The following is a 19189-nucleotide window of genomic DNA, read 5'->3' on the forward strand; positions in this document are numbered from 1 at the left end:
TTCATGAACTAAGTTTGTTGAACTAAATAACAAGAATAATTAGTCAAGTTTTATGATTTGTATTCTAACTAATAACATGGTTTCTTTGAAATGTCATGTCAACTATTGAAAAAGGGAGAAATAAACATGGAATCGATTAATCATATTAATCACATTAATTAGGGAGAAATGCAATTCAGGGTAATATAAAAAGACTGATTTTGAGCATAAACTTATACCATAAGCTTTCTAAAATAAGCATAAAAAACAACTTATTTTCATAAGCTTATCAGATAAGGTCATAAGCTAATTTCATAAACTTTTCATATGCTTTAATAAGCTCTCTCTAAGTTATCAACTTGCCCCTTAGTGTCATAATTGTACATAAATCATCACTATCCTCAAAGATGAGTCAATAAAGCAAAAAAAGCTCATCTTTTAACTATGAAAATGTTCAAGAAGCAATTATAACAAAATTCTACAAACAAGGAGCTTTTCAGAAGCTATAATCTTAATCCATGTTACAAAACTCCATTCTCATTTTCACACTTTCTCAACCAAGATTAACTAACTCTTCTTTCCTTGATTGAACCTTTCTTCACATTCTCTTACCTGCACCACTTTAAAACTCAATGTTTATGTCAGAAAAGTAGTCTTGGAATAATTTACCCCCTACCATCAATGGTGCATGTAACAAAATTTCGCTTCTTTCGTGGTTCGTCGTCATCGTGAATAAGCAGCAGCAGCAATTCAGTAATGGGCATACTCTATCGTTGTGACCGGAACTCCAACTTGTAGGCCTGTATTTCCATTGGAGATATGGCAACATGACCCTCTTGTGCGACATCTGCGAACTGGTCTGTGAACCCCATTACTTCGGGGTCTTCATGCAAGAGATTCAACGAAGTTGCTTTAGCCTTTGTGACTGTGATATTCTTGAAGGTTGTGAACAGATTCACAGGGTTATCAGCGAGATTTGTGCATTGTGATCTTCCCTTCCGACAGTATGAATAATCCCAATGTTGCCGGTGCAAAATTAGAGCGAACCTAGAACCTTCAGGTGGTTGCTGCAAAAACTTTGAAGGTTTGGGAACTTTGAAGTTCACAATGTGCAAATCACATGGCAAGGGAGCAGCGAGAGGAGAAAAGGATCTAGGTGGTGGCTTTACTGATAACTCATGTGCCTTCTTGGCGATGAATGCGTGTAATGGATAGTTCAAGTGAGATCCGGCACGGTGAGAGAAAAGAGAAGGACTGTAAGGGAGAGAACTGGAAGCCAAATTTGGAATGGTGGAAATATTGGCTTCTACGGTTATGTGGAAGACGACATTCATTACACGGTTATCCATCACTCCTTGGCCGAGACCACGACCATCATCTCTTACCAAACGACGGTCAAGCATTATCTCTAGCCACCCCTCTTTAAGGCTTGCCACACCCAATGATTGTCGGGAATGAACAGAAAACCGCTGGCCATTGGATCCTTGTATGAATGCAAGAGAGGGCATAGGATAGTAATTGCCTTGCAGAGGAATCTTATCATAAGTTTGTCTTCGGCTCATCTGAAATCCATTCAAATCAGAATAAAAAATCTTTTTGCTATTGATATCTGTTTTGTATCTAACTATCAACTCCCTATCATCGAAATCATCGCCAAGAAGCTCAACATGATATTCCTTTTCAACAACAAACCCTTGAACTGTACTCTCTCCATTATATAAACGCGTGCTATGAGAAATGGGGGCTTCCTCCCAACCTGTCTTTGGATAAGAGTACACTTCCTGCATCAAAGGGCCTTCTGAGATTAGCAGCTGTCCGCCTTCTTCAATAATCGGCTGGGCATCGCCATTTGGCTTAAATAAGTATGCCCCACTACCGGAACTAGAATACATACCAATTTCCTCATTCACAATATTTGGGGAACTATTTTTCAACGATATTTTCCGCAACAAACCATACCTTACATCAAATGTTAGTCTTTGATGCTGATTCTCAATTTCAGCCACATCAGCTTCAATTTGTATGCAAGTGTATGGAGTAGGGCACTTAATCGGACTTGATTTGGAGAAAACTTTCATCTTTGCCGGCCTGGCCTTGTCACAACCAATGAAACCATTGACAAGATAATATGGTTCCAACCCCATTGCAGGAACAGAAACTTCCCAGTATAGCCGATGCTTCCCGGTGAAGATGCTGCTATTATGATGCTGCAACTCAGGAGAGATTTGGCTTTGAACACAACTCCAGTTAGAATCAACCACGGTAATGTCAGGATTATCAACAACAACCATCACAACTTCTTCCCTAGTTTGTTCCAAAGGATTAAAAAAGACCGCTGTTTCATAAGTACCCTCACGAATACTATTCACTTTATGCGTCGGCTGAGCATCATATCTAGATCTCACCAGTGTTGGCTCAAATTGGGAAGGACTTTGATCTAATTTCTCAAAACGGATTCCAAGGAGTGGCTCAATTGCCTTGGACATAAAAATCTGCAAGTCCTGTAATGATGTATGCATTCGAGTTCCGTAGTCCATAACCACGTGATCTTTTGCAGTACCGGTTACTCCATCATGATGCTGAAAAAGAGCTAAGTTCCTTCTAGCAGCGGTCAACTTATAGGAAAAGCCCATTGAAAGCTTCTCACACTGTGATCTCCGACAGAAACCAAGTAGTAGAGCAACCATCATATCTGTGGCACGAAGTGTCTGCTCTAGTACCCGATCAACAGCCTTGAAGAAGGGCCGTGAAACATAATAACCACTCCAGTAGTCTTGTTGCCGATCAGCATAAGTAAAAAAATCACCAGAGAGGGAAGGGAAACCTTCAACAAGACCAGACCCTATTTCACCCGGAGCTGTGTAATTAATCCTTTCTGCTTCCTGACGCAGAGTTTGAAAGTAATCTTCCAAAGTACCAAACTTCGCCTCTGCATTCAAACTCGGGTTTGAGTTGATATAGTCAAATAACATTTGGTAATTTATGAACTGAGCATCTGCTTCTTCGACATTAACGTATCGGAAATCATCTCCAAGAGGAACAAGAAGAGTGTTCGTTCTGTACAAAGTAGATTTTTTCTTGTATTGATCCAGCAATTTAAGTGCCCTCTCCTGAACATTTTCCTGAGTGGTCTCCACAGGTTGTTCTCCCCATGGGCAACTTTCATATGCAGAACCCTCCATACGAGCAAAGTCAAACTGACAACAGATAGCAGGCTCCGGGCCACATGTATGAGGTATATCATACGAATAAAACGGCATCATATGGACAAATATATCAGTTGTTTCCTCAGCATCCCAGCTTTGACGCCATATGTACTCTAAATTCTTATGCCACGCAAGTTCCTTCTTTAGTTCGTAATGAGCCCTCTGGATAAGCATGTTATCGAAACCCATACGACGCAGAAGATATGCCATGGTAGGTGAGTAACCAAATGGATCTATGGCCCAAGAGTTTTTAGGAATGAATCCAATGGTGTCATTCAACCACATATTTCCTTCTGCTATCTGATACATAATTGTCACGAGATTAAGTACCACCCAAAATAACATAAAAATCAAACTCTGACATGAACATGAAATCAGATGACACGGACGAATTGAAACATGGAAATATAATTTGATCTTTGAATCAATGAATACTATGCGCATAGACATAAAAAGAGAGAACGAGTTCCATTTATACCGAGTTCAGTTGTATTGAGAAGAGTTATGCTCTCCAGAAGTATACATGACTAATACAGATTCCTCGAGAAAAAAGAGTTTATTTGGTATTATCTCAAACATAGATAAATACAAGAGAACAAAATAACGGCTTTAAATTTTATCATCACGACATCACTAGTTTTAATACAATAACTAACAACTTTCTAAATAGCTAAAAAATAATAATCATATCCATGAGCATGCCGGTCAAACATCATGCATAGTGATACAAGTCAATGAGAAAAACTAAAACATAAATGGACCGTCCCTATTACTTAAATAATGAACTGAAAAAATGTAGCAAAACGGTTAAAATAATATATGCAATTGCAAAGATAGATAAAAGCTTTCGGTATACCTGTTCAATGATAGCAAAATAATGGGAATTGGCCTGCAAAAAGGAGAAAACAATTTTAAAGTCAATTTTCCATAAACAAACCATAGCGACTACCACTAACCGACATCATTAACATGAAAATTTTGTTAGTTACATCTGATTCTCATTATATCTCAGAACCTACCGTCCACAAATTCTCATTGTAATTACTTCAATAGAAACGAAGCTACATCTAGAGTTATAGAATATACATACAAATGGTATGTGTGTAAATAAGATAAGAGTCACAAGATCAACATTAAATTACCTCATCGTTCATCACCCAGCCACCTCCGACAATTTCTAACTGCCCATTCTTTACCAAATTGATGAATGATTCCTTCATCTCATCCGGGGCATCCCGCCACCACCTCTCTAGATATGACATCTCCTCCCATATAAACTTCCGGCGAGGATCCTACACATCCAAATCACTCAACGAACATCATAATTCAAGTCGTCTCAAAATAATGACTAAACATGGTAAACAACTCAAAATAATGACTAAACATGGTAAGCAACTAAAGATCAGTGAAAATAAAACTATGGAACTGACAGGTTTACTATATTTTCATCATTTCCGTGAAGCCTTTTCATATCTCCTCTAATCTAACCTTTAGATATTCTTAAATCCAGAACACAAAGTGCACTTTTAGGTTGTATTGTACCATTAATGTGTATTTAATCAATCATGCCAAATATTATTCAATATACATTTATTCATCCACTCCAAATTGTTCAATAAAAGTTGTGGTAGGGTTTGGTGCACCGAAAAAACAGGATAGAACAGGACAGAAATAAATCCTTTTTTAACCGTATGTCTGGTTTTGTCATGTTTACATAATACAACCAAGCACAGAATAGAAACAATGTTGTTCCATCCTGTTCTGCCCATGTCTATCAAAACACTACCAATGCAACCATTTTAAACTTGCCATTTTCACTCACGACCGACCAACATATATTTACTCAACCACTTCAAACCATTCAATAAAAATGAGATCACACTTCCAAGAAATAATACACAACAAAAATAACCAAGCCTTTTCCTAAAAGATGCAATCGGCTACATGAATCAAACAACACCATAATATTCCTATCATTAATTCTGTCTACAAACAAACTATTTACACCTAAACCTTTCTTAATAATTTCGCCTATATTTTTATTAGTCTCCCTATACCTCATTTATCTACTTTCCTTACTAGAATAAACAACCAACCAAATTTGCTTATTTTCTCTCTCTCTCTCTATTCTACCAGAAAACCTCACCAACATACATTTATCCAACCACTTCAAATCATTCAATAAAAACTACATAATTTCTTGAAGGAATAAACAAGCAACCAAAAAAACAAAAGGATAAATTATTGACCTTTTGAAGGGTTTCAACAATGGTATCAAGTATATGCCTTGATTGTCTATCATAGTATTCCTCAACAGTGAGTTTCCAACCAGGATCATTATGTGAATGTGGCACAACAAAAATCTTCAGCTTTTCACTATCCCATTCATTCCCTCTATAAGTGACACTCCAACCTTGCTTCCAAGCACCACCATCCACATCCAAGAACTCAATCTTATCATACAACCCTTTAGTTGTGATATCAACACTTGCAGCCAAAAGGGTATAGTTCCCACCCTTCCCATCACTAAAAAAAACCGGCTTTGTGTTAACCGGTTTTCGGTATCGGTTGGACCGGGTTCTGAAGTGTGAAGTGATGGGTTTTGGGACACCAAATTTGAAGATGATGAGGATGAACAATGAGAGTGATAAAACAATGCCAATGGTGAAGAAATTTGAAAAGATGAAATCTTTAAGCACTGTTCTTCTTCTTTGCTTTCTGGGTACCTTTGATTTTGGGTTTGTTGATGGTAATATCGATTGGCTCCAACTTCCTCCACCACCACGCCTTGTACTTCCAATAGAAAAAGCCATGCCTTTGTTCTTCTTTCTCTCTCTAAAAGATTGTTAAAAATGTTAACTTTCTCTCACTAAATGATGAAAAAATATGAACTTTCTTTGATTTTTCATGTGGGAATTGGGATCTATGGTTTTATGGGGTAATAGAAGAAAAACCCAGATTGGATTTAGAGAGTTGAAAATCAAGAGTTGTTGAAGCAAAGTGTGTGTAACATCTTTTTATCAATTTGTGATTCTTTTTTTGGGAGTTTGGAATGGTCAATGAATGTTGGTTAAACTATCTAAAGATTTATACATATATATTATATTATTTATTATTCATTTGAATTACTTTTTCTGAAAAATTAACAATAAAGGATATAATGACAATGTATAAAATTCCATATATCTTTTTCTCTTGTTTTTGTTTTCTAATGTTTTAGTAAATTAAGTATTAGTGGTGTGATGTATTTACTAAACTTGTGTTAAATATTATATTTAATAGTGTATAGATACTGACTAAAATAAACTAAATGATTGAATCTTATTATTTTTTTAAGTAATTAGTTCATCATTGTTTAATTTTTAATTTTGGTCATTTATTGTATGATCCTTAATTCCATTTAGTACATGAGTTTTAAGTAAAAAGTAATATATAATTGTAAAAGTTGGTATTAAATTAAAATAAATTTGATTTTTTATTAAAACATAATTTTAAATTTGGAAGTAGTATTACAATTTTGAATCTTGCATGAATATTATATACACATGGACAAATATGAGTAAACTTGCTTATCTAAACATTTGTTTATAAAAATCATAATTGTTGAAGAAACATGTAATTCATATTGATGTATTCAAACGTGTAATTTATTATTGATATGAATATCATGTATATACTTAGATTATTTCTATTATAATTCCATAATTGTACTCTAAATATAGCATATTCTTAATAATCTTCATGTTAGAAATGATTGAATGTGAGACTCTATTATGAAAGTCAAATTTACCATTTATAAAAAAAACATTTGAAATGTTACATATGGATTTTGTTATTTTTTTTAATAATATTCAATCTACCTATTTTTTAATAATATCTTTAGTAGTACGAAAAAATAATCAACAATGACTTAAGATTGCAAAAGAGGGAGAAAAATCCTAGTTTTTTTTTGTGGGTTAAGATAATTGTTAACAAATTTTGTGATTTGACCAAACTATGGTTGATTGGTTGTGATATTTGTGTACCCCTTAACATATTAATTTCAATATAAACTAAAAATATTGGAATAAAAGTTTTTTTAAGGGAAAATGAAAATCAAGAATATTGAAGATGGTAAACACGTTGTAAATAAGCTAGGAACACAATTTATTCCATGAAGGGGAGATTTTATAAATGGATAGCTTTGAAGTCCATTGTGCACCAAATTTTAGCACAATGCCTTAATGATAAAAGATAATTTTGAACAGCAAAATTGACTCTATAATTTATCATGAAATTAGATAAATGAAAATAGAAATGGGAAAATTAAATTAATAAAGAAGAACCAATATTAGCTGAATGTTGAAACTCCAACTTTCATACAATACCAATAAATGCAAAACCCAACAAGATTGACATTAGATCAATACAAGGAAACTCGAATCGGATATTAAATTGTAAAATATCTCATATTAATTTTAATCAGTTTAAACAGTTAAATTGTATAATTGGACTGAATAATTTCATGTGTTTGTTAATATGCTTTTTCTCAATTCTTCCCTTAGCTAATCCATCAACTTTGTTTCTATTATCATGTAAAATTAGAGAGATACTAACATGATCACAAGAGACCAAAATAATAATTTTACATATTTTTCATAAACAAAATTACTATTACTTTATTAATTTTGAAGAGATATAACATTAAGACTGTTATAAAGATAAAATGAATTTTAAATTAGACAAATAACATATAAATTTAATACAAATAACCATACTAATTACATTACATACTTAAGAAAACACTTAAAAAATTGCAAATTTAACTTTATAATTTACCCATTCCCAAAATAAACTTGACCTATAAAAACATATATCAACAAAATATAAACAACCACTAACCTGCTACTATTAACCCACAATATCTTTTGTAATATTAGAAAAATAATATAAAAGTGCAATATTATAACAAAAATATCTATACAACATAAAGATTTTTATACAATTATTAATAAGTGTGGATTTACTTACAAGTAAATTTTTTTTTTAAATGTACTTTCAATTTTAGCCATTAATTTTATGAACATATAATGATTTAAATCTAGTCACTAATTCAAATCATTAGATTTATGATGAAGAAAATAGAAGTAAATTTAAAAAACTTATTATCCCCGTACCCTACTATTAATATGTGATGCGTTCAAAACAACACAAAGAATAAGTGTTTGGTGTAAAGGGTCATGGCTACTTCATCTCAATTCTTGATCCTTTCACACTTCACCGATATCTCTCTCCACCACCCTCCCAAACCACCACCTCCTCCCCCTTTCTTCCACCACCGCCGCCGCACCTCCTCCGCCATCTCATGCTCCTTAATCTCCGGCCTTGGCGGCTTCCCCGACGACGTCGTTTCAACAAGAAACTCAACATTTGACCGTGGATTCATCGTTATAGCGAAAATGTTGAAACGAATTGAACCCCTCGATAACTCCGTCATAACGGAAGGTGTATCTGATTCAGCGAAGGATTCTATGAAGCAAACTATTTCAACTATGTTTGGGTTACTTCCGTCTCAACAATTCTCCGTTACCGTTACTGTTTCGAAGAAACCGCTTCATCGTCTTCTTGTTTCTTCTATTGTTACTGGGTAATTTAATTTTGTATCAAAATTCGTTTTTTTCAAGTGGGACATGTTTGATTTCCCTTAAGAAAGGTCTAGAGTCGTGTGGATGAAAAATATCTGCTGAGAGAGTTGGCCCCATATACCTGCGGATGTTCTGGTGGCTCGGACAGGATTGACTCCAGTGCAGAAATAACTGTGGGTCACCAAAAAAAATTCATTTTTTTCTTCAATACCGTGTTTTTTCTTAAGGAAAAAGATGCGTTTTTTATTGAAGAATTTACTTCTGATATTTATAGTTATGCTTGTTTGGTTGAGTTTTATAAAAAAAAGGTGCAGTTTTTTTAGAGAAGTTGAATTTTTCAGGTTTTCTTATATATGGGGAATCACTTGTTTTGAGAATCATAGCCTTAATGTTTTGATGATAGTATTAGCTGTTGAGACATGCATTGAGATTTTGGTGATTTTAAGTAAACAAATTCTGATTTCAGTGATGAATAATGAATTTGAATTAAGGTTTGGGGTTTGGTTAATTTGGTGAGAAAAGTTTTTTCCTTTTTATAATAAAGTTCTATGATGACTATGAGCTGTTTTTGAGCATGAAATATGTTTATTCAAATAAGCACTGAAATTTTTGTTTGTGGACAATTTCTGATTTGGGTGAACCTGGATTTAAATGCATGTTTGGTTTTGGTTTTGATTTTAATTTTACTAGAGATTTTGTCTAAAGGTTGAATTGAGCACAGAATTTGTTGAATTCGACGAGGCACTTAATTTTTGTGATTTTAATGAACAATTTTGGATTTTAGTGATGAAAAGTGAATTTCAATACAGGTTTGGTTTGGGTTAATTTTTTCAGTGTGATGACTAATGATTGAGTTGTTCTGAACATGAAATAATCAAATAAGATCATTCGAATATTTTGTGTGTAACCAATTGTGAAATTGCCTTTTCTCAAAGTTTTATGTTGATTATAAGCTGTTTTGAACACGACATAAGTTAATTCAAATCTGGGTAGAGTTTTGTATGTGGAGTTGAAGTCTTTTAACTGTTGGGATTTTGGTTTTCTTTAGGTACACTTTGTGGAATGCAGAGTACAGGATGTCCCTAACACGGAATTTTGATATATCACCATCTGCGGATGATCGGTCAAATTGTGAAACACATTCGGAGGTTTCAGAAGTGAAGGGTGCGGGAGTCAACGAACATCATAATTCAAGTCGTCTCAAAATAATGACTAAACATGGTAAACAACTCAAAATAATGACTAAACATGGTAAGCAACTAAAGATCAGTGAAAATAAAACTATGGAACTGACAGGTTTACTATATTTTCATCATTTCCGTGAAGCCTTTTCATATCTCCTCTAATCTAACCTTTAGATATTCTTAAATCCAGAACACAAAGTGCACTTTTAGGTTGTATTGTACCATTAATGTGTATTTAATCAATCATGCCAAATATTATTCAATATACATTTATTCATCCACTCCAAATTGTTCAATAAAAGTTGTGGTAGGGTTTGGTGCACCGAAAAAACAGGATAGAACAGGACAGAAATAAATCCTTTTTTAACCGTATGTCTGGTTTTGTCATGTTTACATAATACAACCAAGCACAGAATAGAAACAATGTTGTTCCATCCTGTTCTGCCCATGTCTATCAAAACACTACCAATGCAACCATTTTAAACTTGCCATTTTCACTCACGACCGACCAACATATATTTACTCAACCACTTCAAACCATTCAATAAAAATGAGATCACACTTCCAAGAAATAATACACAACAAAAATAACCAAGCCTTTTCCTAAAAGATGCAATCGGCTACATGAATCAAACAACACCATAATATTCCTATCATTAATTCTGTCTACAAACAAACTATTTACACCTAAACCTTTCTTAATAATTTCGCCTATATTTTTATTAGTCTCCCTATACCTCATTTATCTACTTTCCTTACTAGAATAAACAACCAACCAAATTTGCTTATTTTCTCTCTCTCTCTCTATTCTACCAGAAAACCTCACCAACATACATTTATCCAACCACTTCAAATCATTCAATAAAAACTACATAATTTCTTGAAGGAATAAACAAGCAACCAAAAAAACAAAAGGATAAATTATTGACCTTTTGAAGGGTTTCAACAATGGTATCAAGTATATGCCTTGATTGTCTATCATAGTATTCCTCAACAGTGAGTTTCCAACCAGGATCATTATGTGAATGTGGCACAACAAAAATCTTCAGCTTTTCACTATCCCATTCATTCCCTCTATAAGTGACACTCCAACCTTGCTTCCAAGCACCACCATCCACATCCAAGAACTCAATCTTATCATACAACCCTTTAGTTGTGATATCAACACTTGCAGCCAAAAGGGTATAGTTCCCACCCTTCCCATCACTAAAAAAAACCGGCTTTGTGTTAACCGGTTTTCGGTATCGGTTGGACCGGGTTCTGAAGTGTGAAGTGATGGGTTTTGGGACACCAAATTTGAAGATGATGAGGATGAACAATGAGAGTGATAAAACAATGCCAATGGTGAAGAAATTTGAAAAGATGAAATCTTTAAGCACTGTTCTTCTTCTTTGCTTTCTGGGTACCTTTGATTTTGGGTTTGTTGATGGTAATATCGATTGGCTCCAACTTCCTCCACCACCACGCCTTGTACTTCCAATAGAAAAAGCCATGCCTTTGTTCTTCTTTCTCTCTCTAAAAGATTGTTAAAAATGTTAACTTTCTCTCACTAAATGATGAAAAAATATGAACTTTCTTTGATTTTTCATGTGGGAATTGGGATCTATGGTTTTATGGGGTAATAGAAGAAAAACCCAGATTGGATTTAGAGAGTTGAAAATCAAGAGTTGTTGAAGCAAAGTGTGTGTAACATCTTTTTATCAATTTGTGATTCTTTTTTTGGGAGTTTGGAATGGTCAATGAATGTTGGTTAAACTATCTAAAGATTTATACATATATATTATATTATTTATTATTCATTTGAATTACTTTTTCTGAAAAATTAACAATAAAGGATATAATGACAATGTATAAAATTCCATATATCTTTTTCTCTTGTTTTTGTTTTCTAATGTTTTAGTAAATTAAGTATTAGTGGTGTGATGTATTTACTAAACTTGTGTTAAATATTATATTTAATAGTGTATAGATACTGACTAAAATAAACTAAATGATTGAATCTTATTATTTTTTTAAGTAATTAGTTCATCATTGTTTAATTTTTAATTTTGGTCATTTATTGTATGATCCTTAATTCCATTTAGTACATGAGTTTTAAGTAAAAAGTAATATATAATTGTAAAAGTTGGTATTAAATTAAAATAAATTTGATTTTTTATTAAAACATAATTTTAAATTTGGAAGTAGTATTACAATTTTGAATCTTGCATGAATATTATATACACATGGACAAATATGAGTAAACTTGCTTATCTAAACATTTGTTTATAAAAATCATAATTGTTGAAGAAACATGTAATTCATATTGATGTATTCAAACGTGTAATTTATTATTGATATGAATATCATGTATATACTTAGATTATTTCTATTATAATTCCATAATTGTACTCTAAATATAGCATATTCTTAATAATCTTCATGTTAGAAATGATTGAATGTGAGACTCTATTATGAAAGTCAAATTTACCATTTATAAAAAAAACATTTGAAATGTTACATATGGATTTTGTTATTTTTTTTAATAATATTCAATCTACCTATTTTTTAATAATATCTTTAGTAGTACGAAAAAATAATCAACAATGACTTAAGATTGCAAAAGAGGGAGAAAAATCCTAGTTTTTTTTTGTGGGTTAAGATAATTGTTAACAAATTTTGTGATTTGACCAAACTATGGTTGATTGGTTGTGATATTTGTGTACCCCTTAACATATTAATTTCAATATAAACTAAAAATATTGGAATAAAAGTTTTTTTAAGGGAAAATGAAAATCAAGAATATTGAAGATGGTAAACACGTTGTAAATAAGCTAGGAACACAATTTATTCCATGAAGGGGAGATTTTATAAATGGATAGCTTTGAAGTCCATTGTGCACCAAATTTTAGCACAATGCCTTAATGATAAAAGATAATTTTGAACAGCAAAATTGACTCTATAATTTATCATGAAATTAGATAAATGAAAATAGAAATGGGAAAATTAAATTAATAAAGAAGAACCAATATTAGCTGAATGTTGAAACTCCAACTTTCATACAATACCAATAAATGCAAAACCCAACAAGATTGACATTAGATCAATACAAGGAAACTCGAATCGGATATTAAATTGTAAAATATCTCATATTAATTTTAATCAGTTTAAACAGTTAAATTGTATAATTGGACTGAATAATTTCATGTGTTTGTTAATATGCTTTTTCTCAATTCTTCCCTTAGCTAATCCATCAACTTTGTTTCTATTATCATGTAAAATTAGAGAGATACTAACATGATCACAAGAGACCAAAATAATAATTTTACATATTTTTCATAAACAAAATTACTATTACTTTATTAATTTTGAAGAGATATAACATTAAGACTGTTATAAAGATAAAATGAATTTTAAATTAGACAAATAACATATAAATTTAATACAAATAACCATACTAATTACATTACATACTTAAGAAAACACTTAAAAAATTGCAAATTTAACTTTATAATTTACCCATTCCCAAAATAAACTTGACCTATAAAAACATATATCAACAAAATATAAACAACCACTAACCTGCTACTATTAACCCACAATATCTTTTGTAATATTAGAAAAATAATATAAAAGTGCAATATTATAACAAAAATATCTATACAACATAAAGATTTTTATACAATTATTAATAAGTGTGGATTTACTTACAAGTAAATTTTTTTTTTAAATGTACTTTCAATTTTAGCCATTAATTTTATGAACATATAATGATTTAAATCTAGTCACTAATTCAAATCATTAGATTTATGATGAAGAAAATAGAAGTAAATTTAAAAAACTTATTATCCCCGTACCCTACTATTAATATGTGATGCGTTCAAAACAACACAAAGAATAAGTGTTTGGTGTAAAGGGTCATGGCTACTTCATCTCAATTCTTGATCCTTTCACACTTCACCGATATCTCTCTCCACCACCCTCCCAAACCACCACCTCCTCCCCCTTTCTTCCACCACCGCCGCCGCACCTCCTCCGCCATCTCATGCTCCTTAATCTCCGGCCTTGGCGGCTTCCCCGACGACGTCGTTTCAACAAGAAACTCAACATTTGACCGTGGATTCATCGTTATAGCGAAAATGTTGAAACGAATTGAACCCCTCGATAACTCCGTCATAACGGAAGGTGTATCTGATTCAGCGAAGGATTCTATGAAGCAAACTATTTCAACTATGTTTGGGTTACTTCCGTCTCAACAATTCTCCGTTACCGTTACTGTTTCGAAGAAACCGCTTCATCGTCTTCTTGTTTCTTCTATTGTTACTGGGTAATTTAATTTTGTATCAAAATTCGTTTTTTTCAAGTGGGACATGTTTGATTTCCCTTAAGAAAGGTCTAGAGTCGTGTGGATGAAAAATATCTGCTGAGAGAGTTGGCCCCATATACCTGCGGATGTTCTGGTGGCTCGGACAGGATTGACTCCAGTGCAGAAATAACTGTGGGTCACCAAAAAAAATTCATTTTTTTCTTCAATACCGTGTTTTTTCTTAAGGAAAAAGATGCGTTTTTTATTGAAGAATTTACTTCTGATATTTATAGTTATGCTTGTTTGGTTGAGTTTTATAAAAAAAAGGTGCAGTTTTTTTAGAGAAGTTGAATTTTTCAGGTTTTCTTATATATGGGGAATCACTTGTTTTGAGAATCATAGCCTTAATGTTTTGATGATAGTATTAGCTGTTGAGACATGCATTGAGATTTTGGTGATTTTAAGTAAACAAATTCTGATTTCAGTGATGAATAATGAATTTGAATTAAGGTTTGGGGTTTGGTTAATTTGGTGAGAAAAGTTTTTTCCTTTTTATAATAAAGTTCTATGATGACTATGAGCTGTTTTTGAGCATGAAATATGTTTATTCAAATAAGCACTGAAATTTTTGTTTGTGGACAATTTCTGATTTGGGTGAACCTGGATTTAAATGCATGTTTGGTTTTGGTTTTGATTTTAATTTTACTAGAGATTTTGTCTAAAGGTTGAATTGAGCACAGAATTTGTTGAATTCGACGAGGCACTTAATTTTTGTGATTTTAATGAACAATTTTGGATTTTAGTGATGAAAAGTGAATTTCAATACAGGTTTGGTTTGGGTTAATTTTTTCAGTGTGATGACTAATGATTGAGTTGTTCTGAACATGAAATAATCAAATAAGATCATTCGAATATTTTGTGTGTAACCAATTGTGAAATTGCCTTTTCTCAAAGTTTTATGTTGATTATAAGCTGTTTTGAACACGACATAAGTTAATTCAAATCTGGGTAGAGTTTTGTATGTGGAGTTGAAGTCTTTTAACTGTTGGGATTTTGGTTTTCTTTAGGTACACTTTGTGGAATGCAGAGTACAGGATGTCCCTAACACGGAATTTTGATATATCACCATCTGCGGATGATCGGTCAAATTGTGAAACACATTCGGAGGTTTCAGAAGTGAAGGGTGCGGGAGAGGTTTGGGAAATTGAGAATGATTCTGAGGGTTTGGATAGTTCCTGCCCAAGAGTGTTCGGAGATTTGCCTCCTCAGGCTCTAAATTATATCCAGCAGTTGCAGTCTGAGTTGACAAATGTCAAGGAGGTAACCCCTTTATCATTACCCCGATTTACTTCAAAATTTCCATTTCAATGGATGTGGAAGCACTTGCAGTTTTAAGAGTATTTGACATGTTTGGTTCTACTGGTGAGACGCCTTAGTTGGATTTAGAGTGAGTGTATTGGGAGTTTGGAAGAAAAACCTCACCTTAATGGATGAATTATTGTTAGTGCTTATCAATTTTTTTGCTCATTATATATGTGGCAATGAAGTTGAATTTTGAGTTAGTGTATTGGGAATTGGGATAAAAGACCTCACTTTAATGGGTTATTTGCTCATGGTGCTTGTAAAATGCTTGCTTCTTATGTGTGTGCCATGTATATTTGGCCTAATATGGTTTCCACTAGTAGTAATTTGTGCAAAGGATTTAACTTCAACTGTAACACAACTAAGATTTTATCCCTCAAGGATATGTGTGGATGTAGGAGTTTGGAGAAAGGGAGAGATGCTTTTTCGATTTTAAATTAGCGAATTATTAAATGTTCACACAAATAAATAACGGATGATCAAAAGGTTAGATGATAATCTTTTTGTACTTTTCTTATTATGAAGAATTCTCTATTAAGGAAAATGTTTATTTGAAATGAAGAAGAAAAATCACCCTTCCCCTCCAATCGTCTCCATCCTAATAAACATTGATAAGTATAAATAACGAGATTTGCTTCCATAACCTTGAAAGTTATTAAGGGAAACGACAAATAGGATTTCTTTCCTTGAGAATGCAAAGAAATGGCTTCACAATGAGGAGGCACTATCCCCCGGTTGTGTATCAAAATATTCTGTAGTGTAGTCTATGCCCTTATTTGAGAGGCACTCTGAAAGAGTCGAATATGATGTGATTTTTTTCCTTTCAGGAGCTAAATGCCCAGAAGCGGGAAATATTGCAAATAGAATATGAAAGAGGAAACCGGAACAATTTGTTGGAATATCTTCGGTCCCTGAAACCTGATATGGTAAATGCCTCAGAACATCTACTTAATAATATCCCCTTGCAATTGAAACTGGTGCTTTAAGTTAGATTGCAGAAGCCCTTCCCTCGTCCTTATTTCCTTCCATTCATGTAGGTATTGAATCTTGCATTAACATTTTGACTCGATTTCATGTGTTTACTTACCTTAACAGGTAGCAGAACTATCTCGGCCATCATCAATAGAAGTGGAGGATATAATTCACCAACTTGTTCAGAACGTATTGAGGAGATTCTATGGGGATAATGCTAGTTCTAATTTTATGGAACAATCAATAGAAGGAGGGAATATAGATAATCACCCAGACAGCGGTGATGAGCTTAGTGATACAGTAGCCACTTCTCGAGATTACTTAGCGAAGTTGCTTTACTGGTTAGTACATCTTACTCTCATTGACCTTCAAAAACTTTAGTTCGTCCGGAGTGACTCTTATCCTTAACATAAATATATACATGACCCTAGTGTAACGTTTGGTAGACATGTTAGAATGAACAAAACATGAGTTTTCTTCTATCCCTGGTGCATTTTATAAATAAAACGGAACAAGACACAAGGATTAAAACTTGTACATTTTGGTTGTACTAAAACGATAAAGCCAAAGAGAAAAGAACTGAACATTTTTTGTTATTATGGTGGGAGTCTCGTGCACTGGGCCGTCCTATGGTCTATCCGTGTACCAAATGCTATCTAAAATTTCTCCATACATTCCATAAGAATGTAGATACATACTTTCCTTGCCTCTAATCTATTGAGCTCTCGATTCTTTAGCCAGTCACATCCGTTTTTTGTGTCTGATCATACTTCGGTTTTCTTACCATTTGCAGGTGTATGTTATTGGGTCATCACTTAAGAGGGTTGGAAAATAGGTTGCATCTGAGCTGTGTGGTTGGACTGTTGTAATAGAGAACCTGGAAGGCATGTATATTCTTTTCTTCCTTTTTTCTTTTTCTTCCACCACCTTTGTGGATTTTTCCCCGATAATAACAGTAAATGAAGCTGATTTATGATATAGTATTTTGGTGTCGTTTGATTCATGTAGCCGACCCTATCTAATGAGATTAAGGCTAGGTTATTGTTGAACAATAATATTATGCAATGAAAAACTGAACATATGGAATAATAGTGTGCACCCTTCTCTTGATTCATCATGCAATCAGTCAATCACCGGTAACATCACACCATAAATTTGAAATAGAGTATAATTTTCGATGGAATGGTGGTAAGGCTGCTTGTGTCTTGTGACACGGGGTCATAGGTTCAACTCTTGGAAATAGTCTCTCTGCTTGTTAGGATAAAGTTATGTGTATCTAAGCGCTTTCCATACTTGGAGATGTGCCATTTCAAACCAATTCCTTTGGACACTTGTTGATATCTTGTTCACTGTTTTCTGAAACATGAGGTAGATATGAGGGGAAATGAAATGGAAGATAGAAGCATGCATGCTTAACTACAATCAGAGGTTGGAGCATGTATTTTAGTTGTGAATCAAAGTGGAACTGTAAACTTTTATCAATCAAATGTATATCTCCTTTATAATTATAAAAGAAAAAACTCTAAAATGAGCTATTATGTTCACCACTAGTTTTTTTGGTATACTCAAATTTTTGGTACAAAATAGTATGACTGTTCACTCTAGAGAGAGCAATTATGTCCCCTGTTTGGTTTAACTCATCCTAATATAAGAGTTAATACACACATTTTTTCCGTATGGACTAATTTACTTTAGATGAGTCATATTAAAAGACCTCCTAGATTTTTTGTAGTAAAAATAAGAAAACAATTCTTGTGACAGCCTTAGTTATTTTTAAGTCCTTTAATTTTTTCTTCTTTCAAATAAGTTCTTTTAAGTTTCAAAGGCTAAATGAATAAATTTATTTTATCATATGCAAATGTGGTAATTGAAGGAATGAACTTTTTTCTGAAGTTTTGTTGCTCATTTGTTTTTTTTTTTTGTGCTCCGCATCTTCTCCTTTAGGTACCGTGGAGTTCTAACCTCAAGTCCTCGACCCCTTAGATAACCCTAATCAGCTTCAAACACCAAACACCTGACTCTTCTTACAACCATTTTAAACTATGTAGGATGGTGTTGCTTGTCTCATCTAGTTCAATATTGTTTTTCTACCTGCATAGTAACTTTTTAGCAAGTTCTTTTGACTGTTTTGAGCCAACCAAGTGGAACTTTCAAGGCTTCATACCTTTTTTCCCACAAACAATAATATAGAGTCAAAGGACAGATTAGAAAGCGATGTAATAAATAATTAAATGTGAAACAACTAAAAATGTATATGAGAAACAATTGTTAACTACAAATTTTCATTCACACTCAAACTTAGATAAGAATATTAGGTTTGTTATTCACTAATGTAACACTTAATTCAAACAAGTGTCACTTGCTTATAGACTTTCTTTTCTTTGAACATAGATCCAAATGCCCACTTGAATTTTTGTTGGAAATGATTGGTTGACTTTCTAATATCATATATCGAGTATAAGACAAGTGATATCATATTTACTTTCAGATGTTGTTTTTAATCCCCTAAAACAATAGAGTAATTAAACTACAAAAGTAAAATCTTTCAAAATAAATTCCTCTATTGAATGATAATGT

General features: G+C 33.0%; 2 protein-coding genes across 6 annotated transcripts; one reads left to right on the plus strand and one right to left on the minus strand.

Moving 5' to 3' along the window:
• Nucleotides 390–6192, minus strand: LOC109347309 (alpha-mannosidase 2-like). 3 transcript variants are annotated; one of them, XM_019587059.1, is made up of 5 exons: nucleotides 5435–6192; nucleotides 4328–4477; nucleotides 4042–4074; nucleotides 744–3485; nucleotides 390–706 (listed from the first exon to the last, which is right to left on the minus strand). In XM_019587059.1, the coding sequence occupies exons 1-4, from the start codon at nucleotides 5996–5998 to the stop codon at nucleotides 747–749; spliced, it is 3486 nt and encodes a 1161-aa protein (XP_019442604.1). In that variant the 5' UTR covers nucleotides 5999–6192; the 3' UTR covers nucleotides 390–706; nucleotides 744–746. The 3 variants fall into 3 exon arrangements, with proteins under 3 accessions (XP_019442604.1, XP_019442606.1, XP_019442603.1); XM_019587061.1 differs by having other exon boundaries at nucleotides 390–709; nucleotides 741–3485; XM_019587058.1 differs by having other exon boundaries at nucleotides 390–3485.
• LOC109347310 lies at nucleotides 8403–17701 on the plus strand. 3 transcript variants are annotated; one of them, XM_019587063.1, is made up of 6 exons: nucleotides 8403–8811; nucleotides 9858–9973; nucleotides 15462–15598; nucleotides 16468–16566; nucleotides 16736–16953; nucleotides 17406–17701. In XM_019587063.1, the coding sequence occupies exons 1-6, from the start codon at nucleotides 8405–8407 to the stop codon at nucleotides 17479–17481; spliced, it is 1053 nt and encodes a 350-aa protein (XP_019442608.1). In that variant the 5' UTR covers nucleotides 8403–8404; the 3' UTR covers nucleotides 17482–17701. The 3 variants fall into 3 exon arrangements, with proteins under 3 accessions (XP_019442608.1, XP_019442609.1, XP_019442607.1); XM_019587064.1 differs by having other exon boundaries at nucleotides 9858–9957; nucleotides 15446–15598; XM_019587062.1 differs by lacking the exons at nucleotides 8403–8811; nucleotides 9858–9973 and adding an exon at nucleotides 13891–14299 and having other exon boundaries at nucleotides 15346–15598.

The sequence above is a fragment of the Lupinus angustifolius genome, chromosome LG05 (assembly GCF_001865875.1).
Source record: "Lupinus angustifolius cultivar Tanjil chromosome LG05, LupAngTanjil_v1.0, whole genome shotgun sequence".
Taxonomy (NCBI): Eukaryota; Viridiplantae; Streptophyta; class Magnoliopsida; order Fabales; family Fabaceae; genus Lupinus; species Lupinus angustifolius.

Bases quoted from the DNA above. Each gene is read 5' to 3' on its own strand.
- LOC109347309 (XM_019587059.1), bottom strand. From the start codon at position 5,998: ATGGCTTTTTCTATTGGAAGTACAAGGCGTGGTGGTGGAGGAAGTTGG. The intron at 4,478-5,434 runs GTCAATAATTTA...TTGGATGTGTAG, and splicing joins TTGTTGAAACCCTTCAAAAG to GATCCTCGCCGGAAGTTTAT. The intron at 4,075-4,327 runs GTAATTTAATGT...TCCTTTTTGCAG, and splicing joins GCTGGGTGATGAACGATGAG to GCCAATTCCCATTATTTTGC.
- LOC109347310 (XM_019587063.1), top strand. From the start codon at position 8,405: ATGGCTACTTCATCTCAATTCTTGATCCTTTCACACTTCACCGATATC. The intron at 8,812-9,857 runs GTAATTTAATTT...GGTTTTCTTTAG, and splicing joins GTTTCTTCTATTGTTACTGG to GTACACTTTGTGGAATGCAG. The intron at 9,974-15,461 runs GTGCGGGAGTCA...CAGAAGTGAAGG, and splicing joins GGAGGTTTCAGAAGTGAAGG to GTGCGGGAGAGGTTTGGGAA.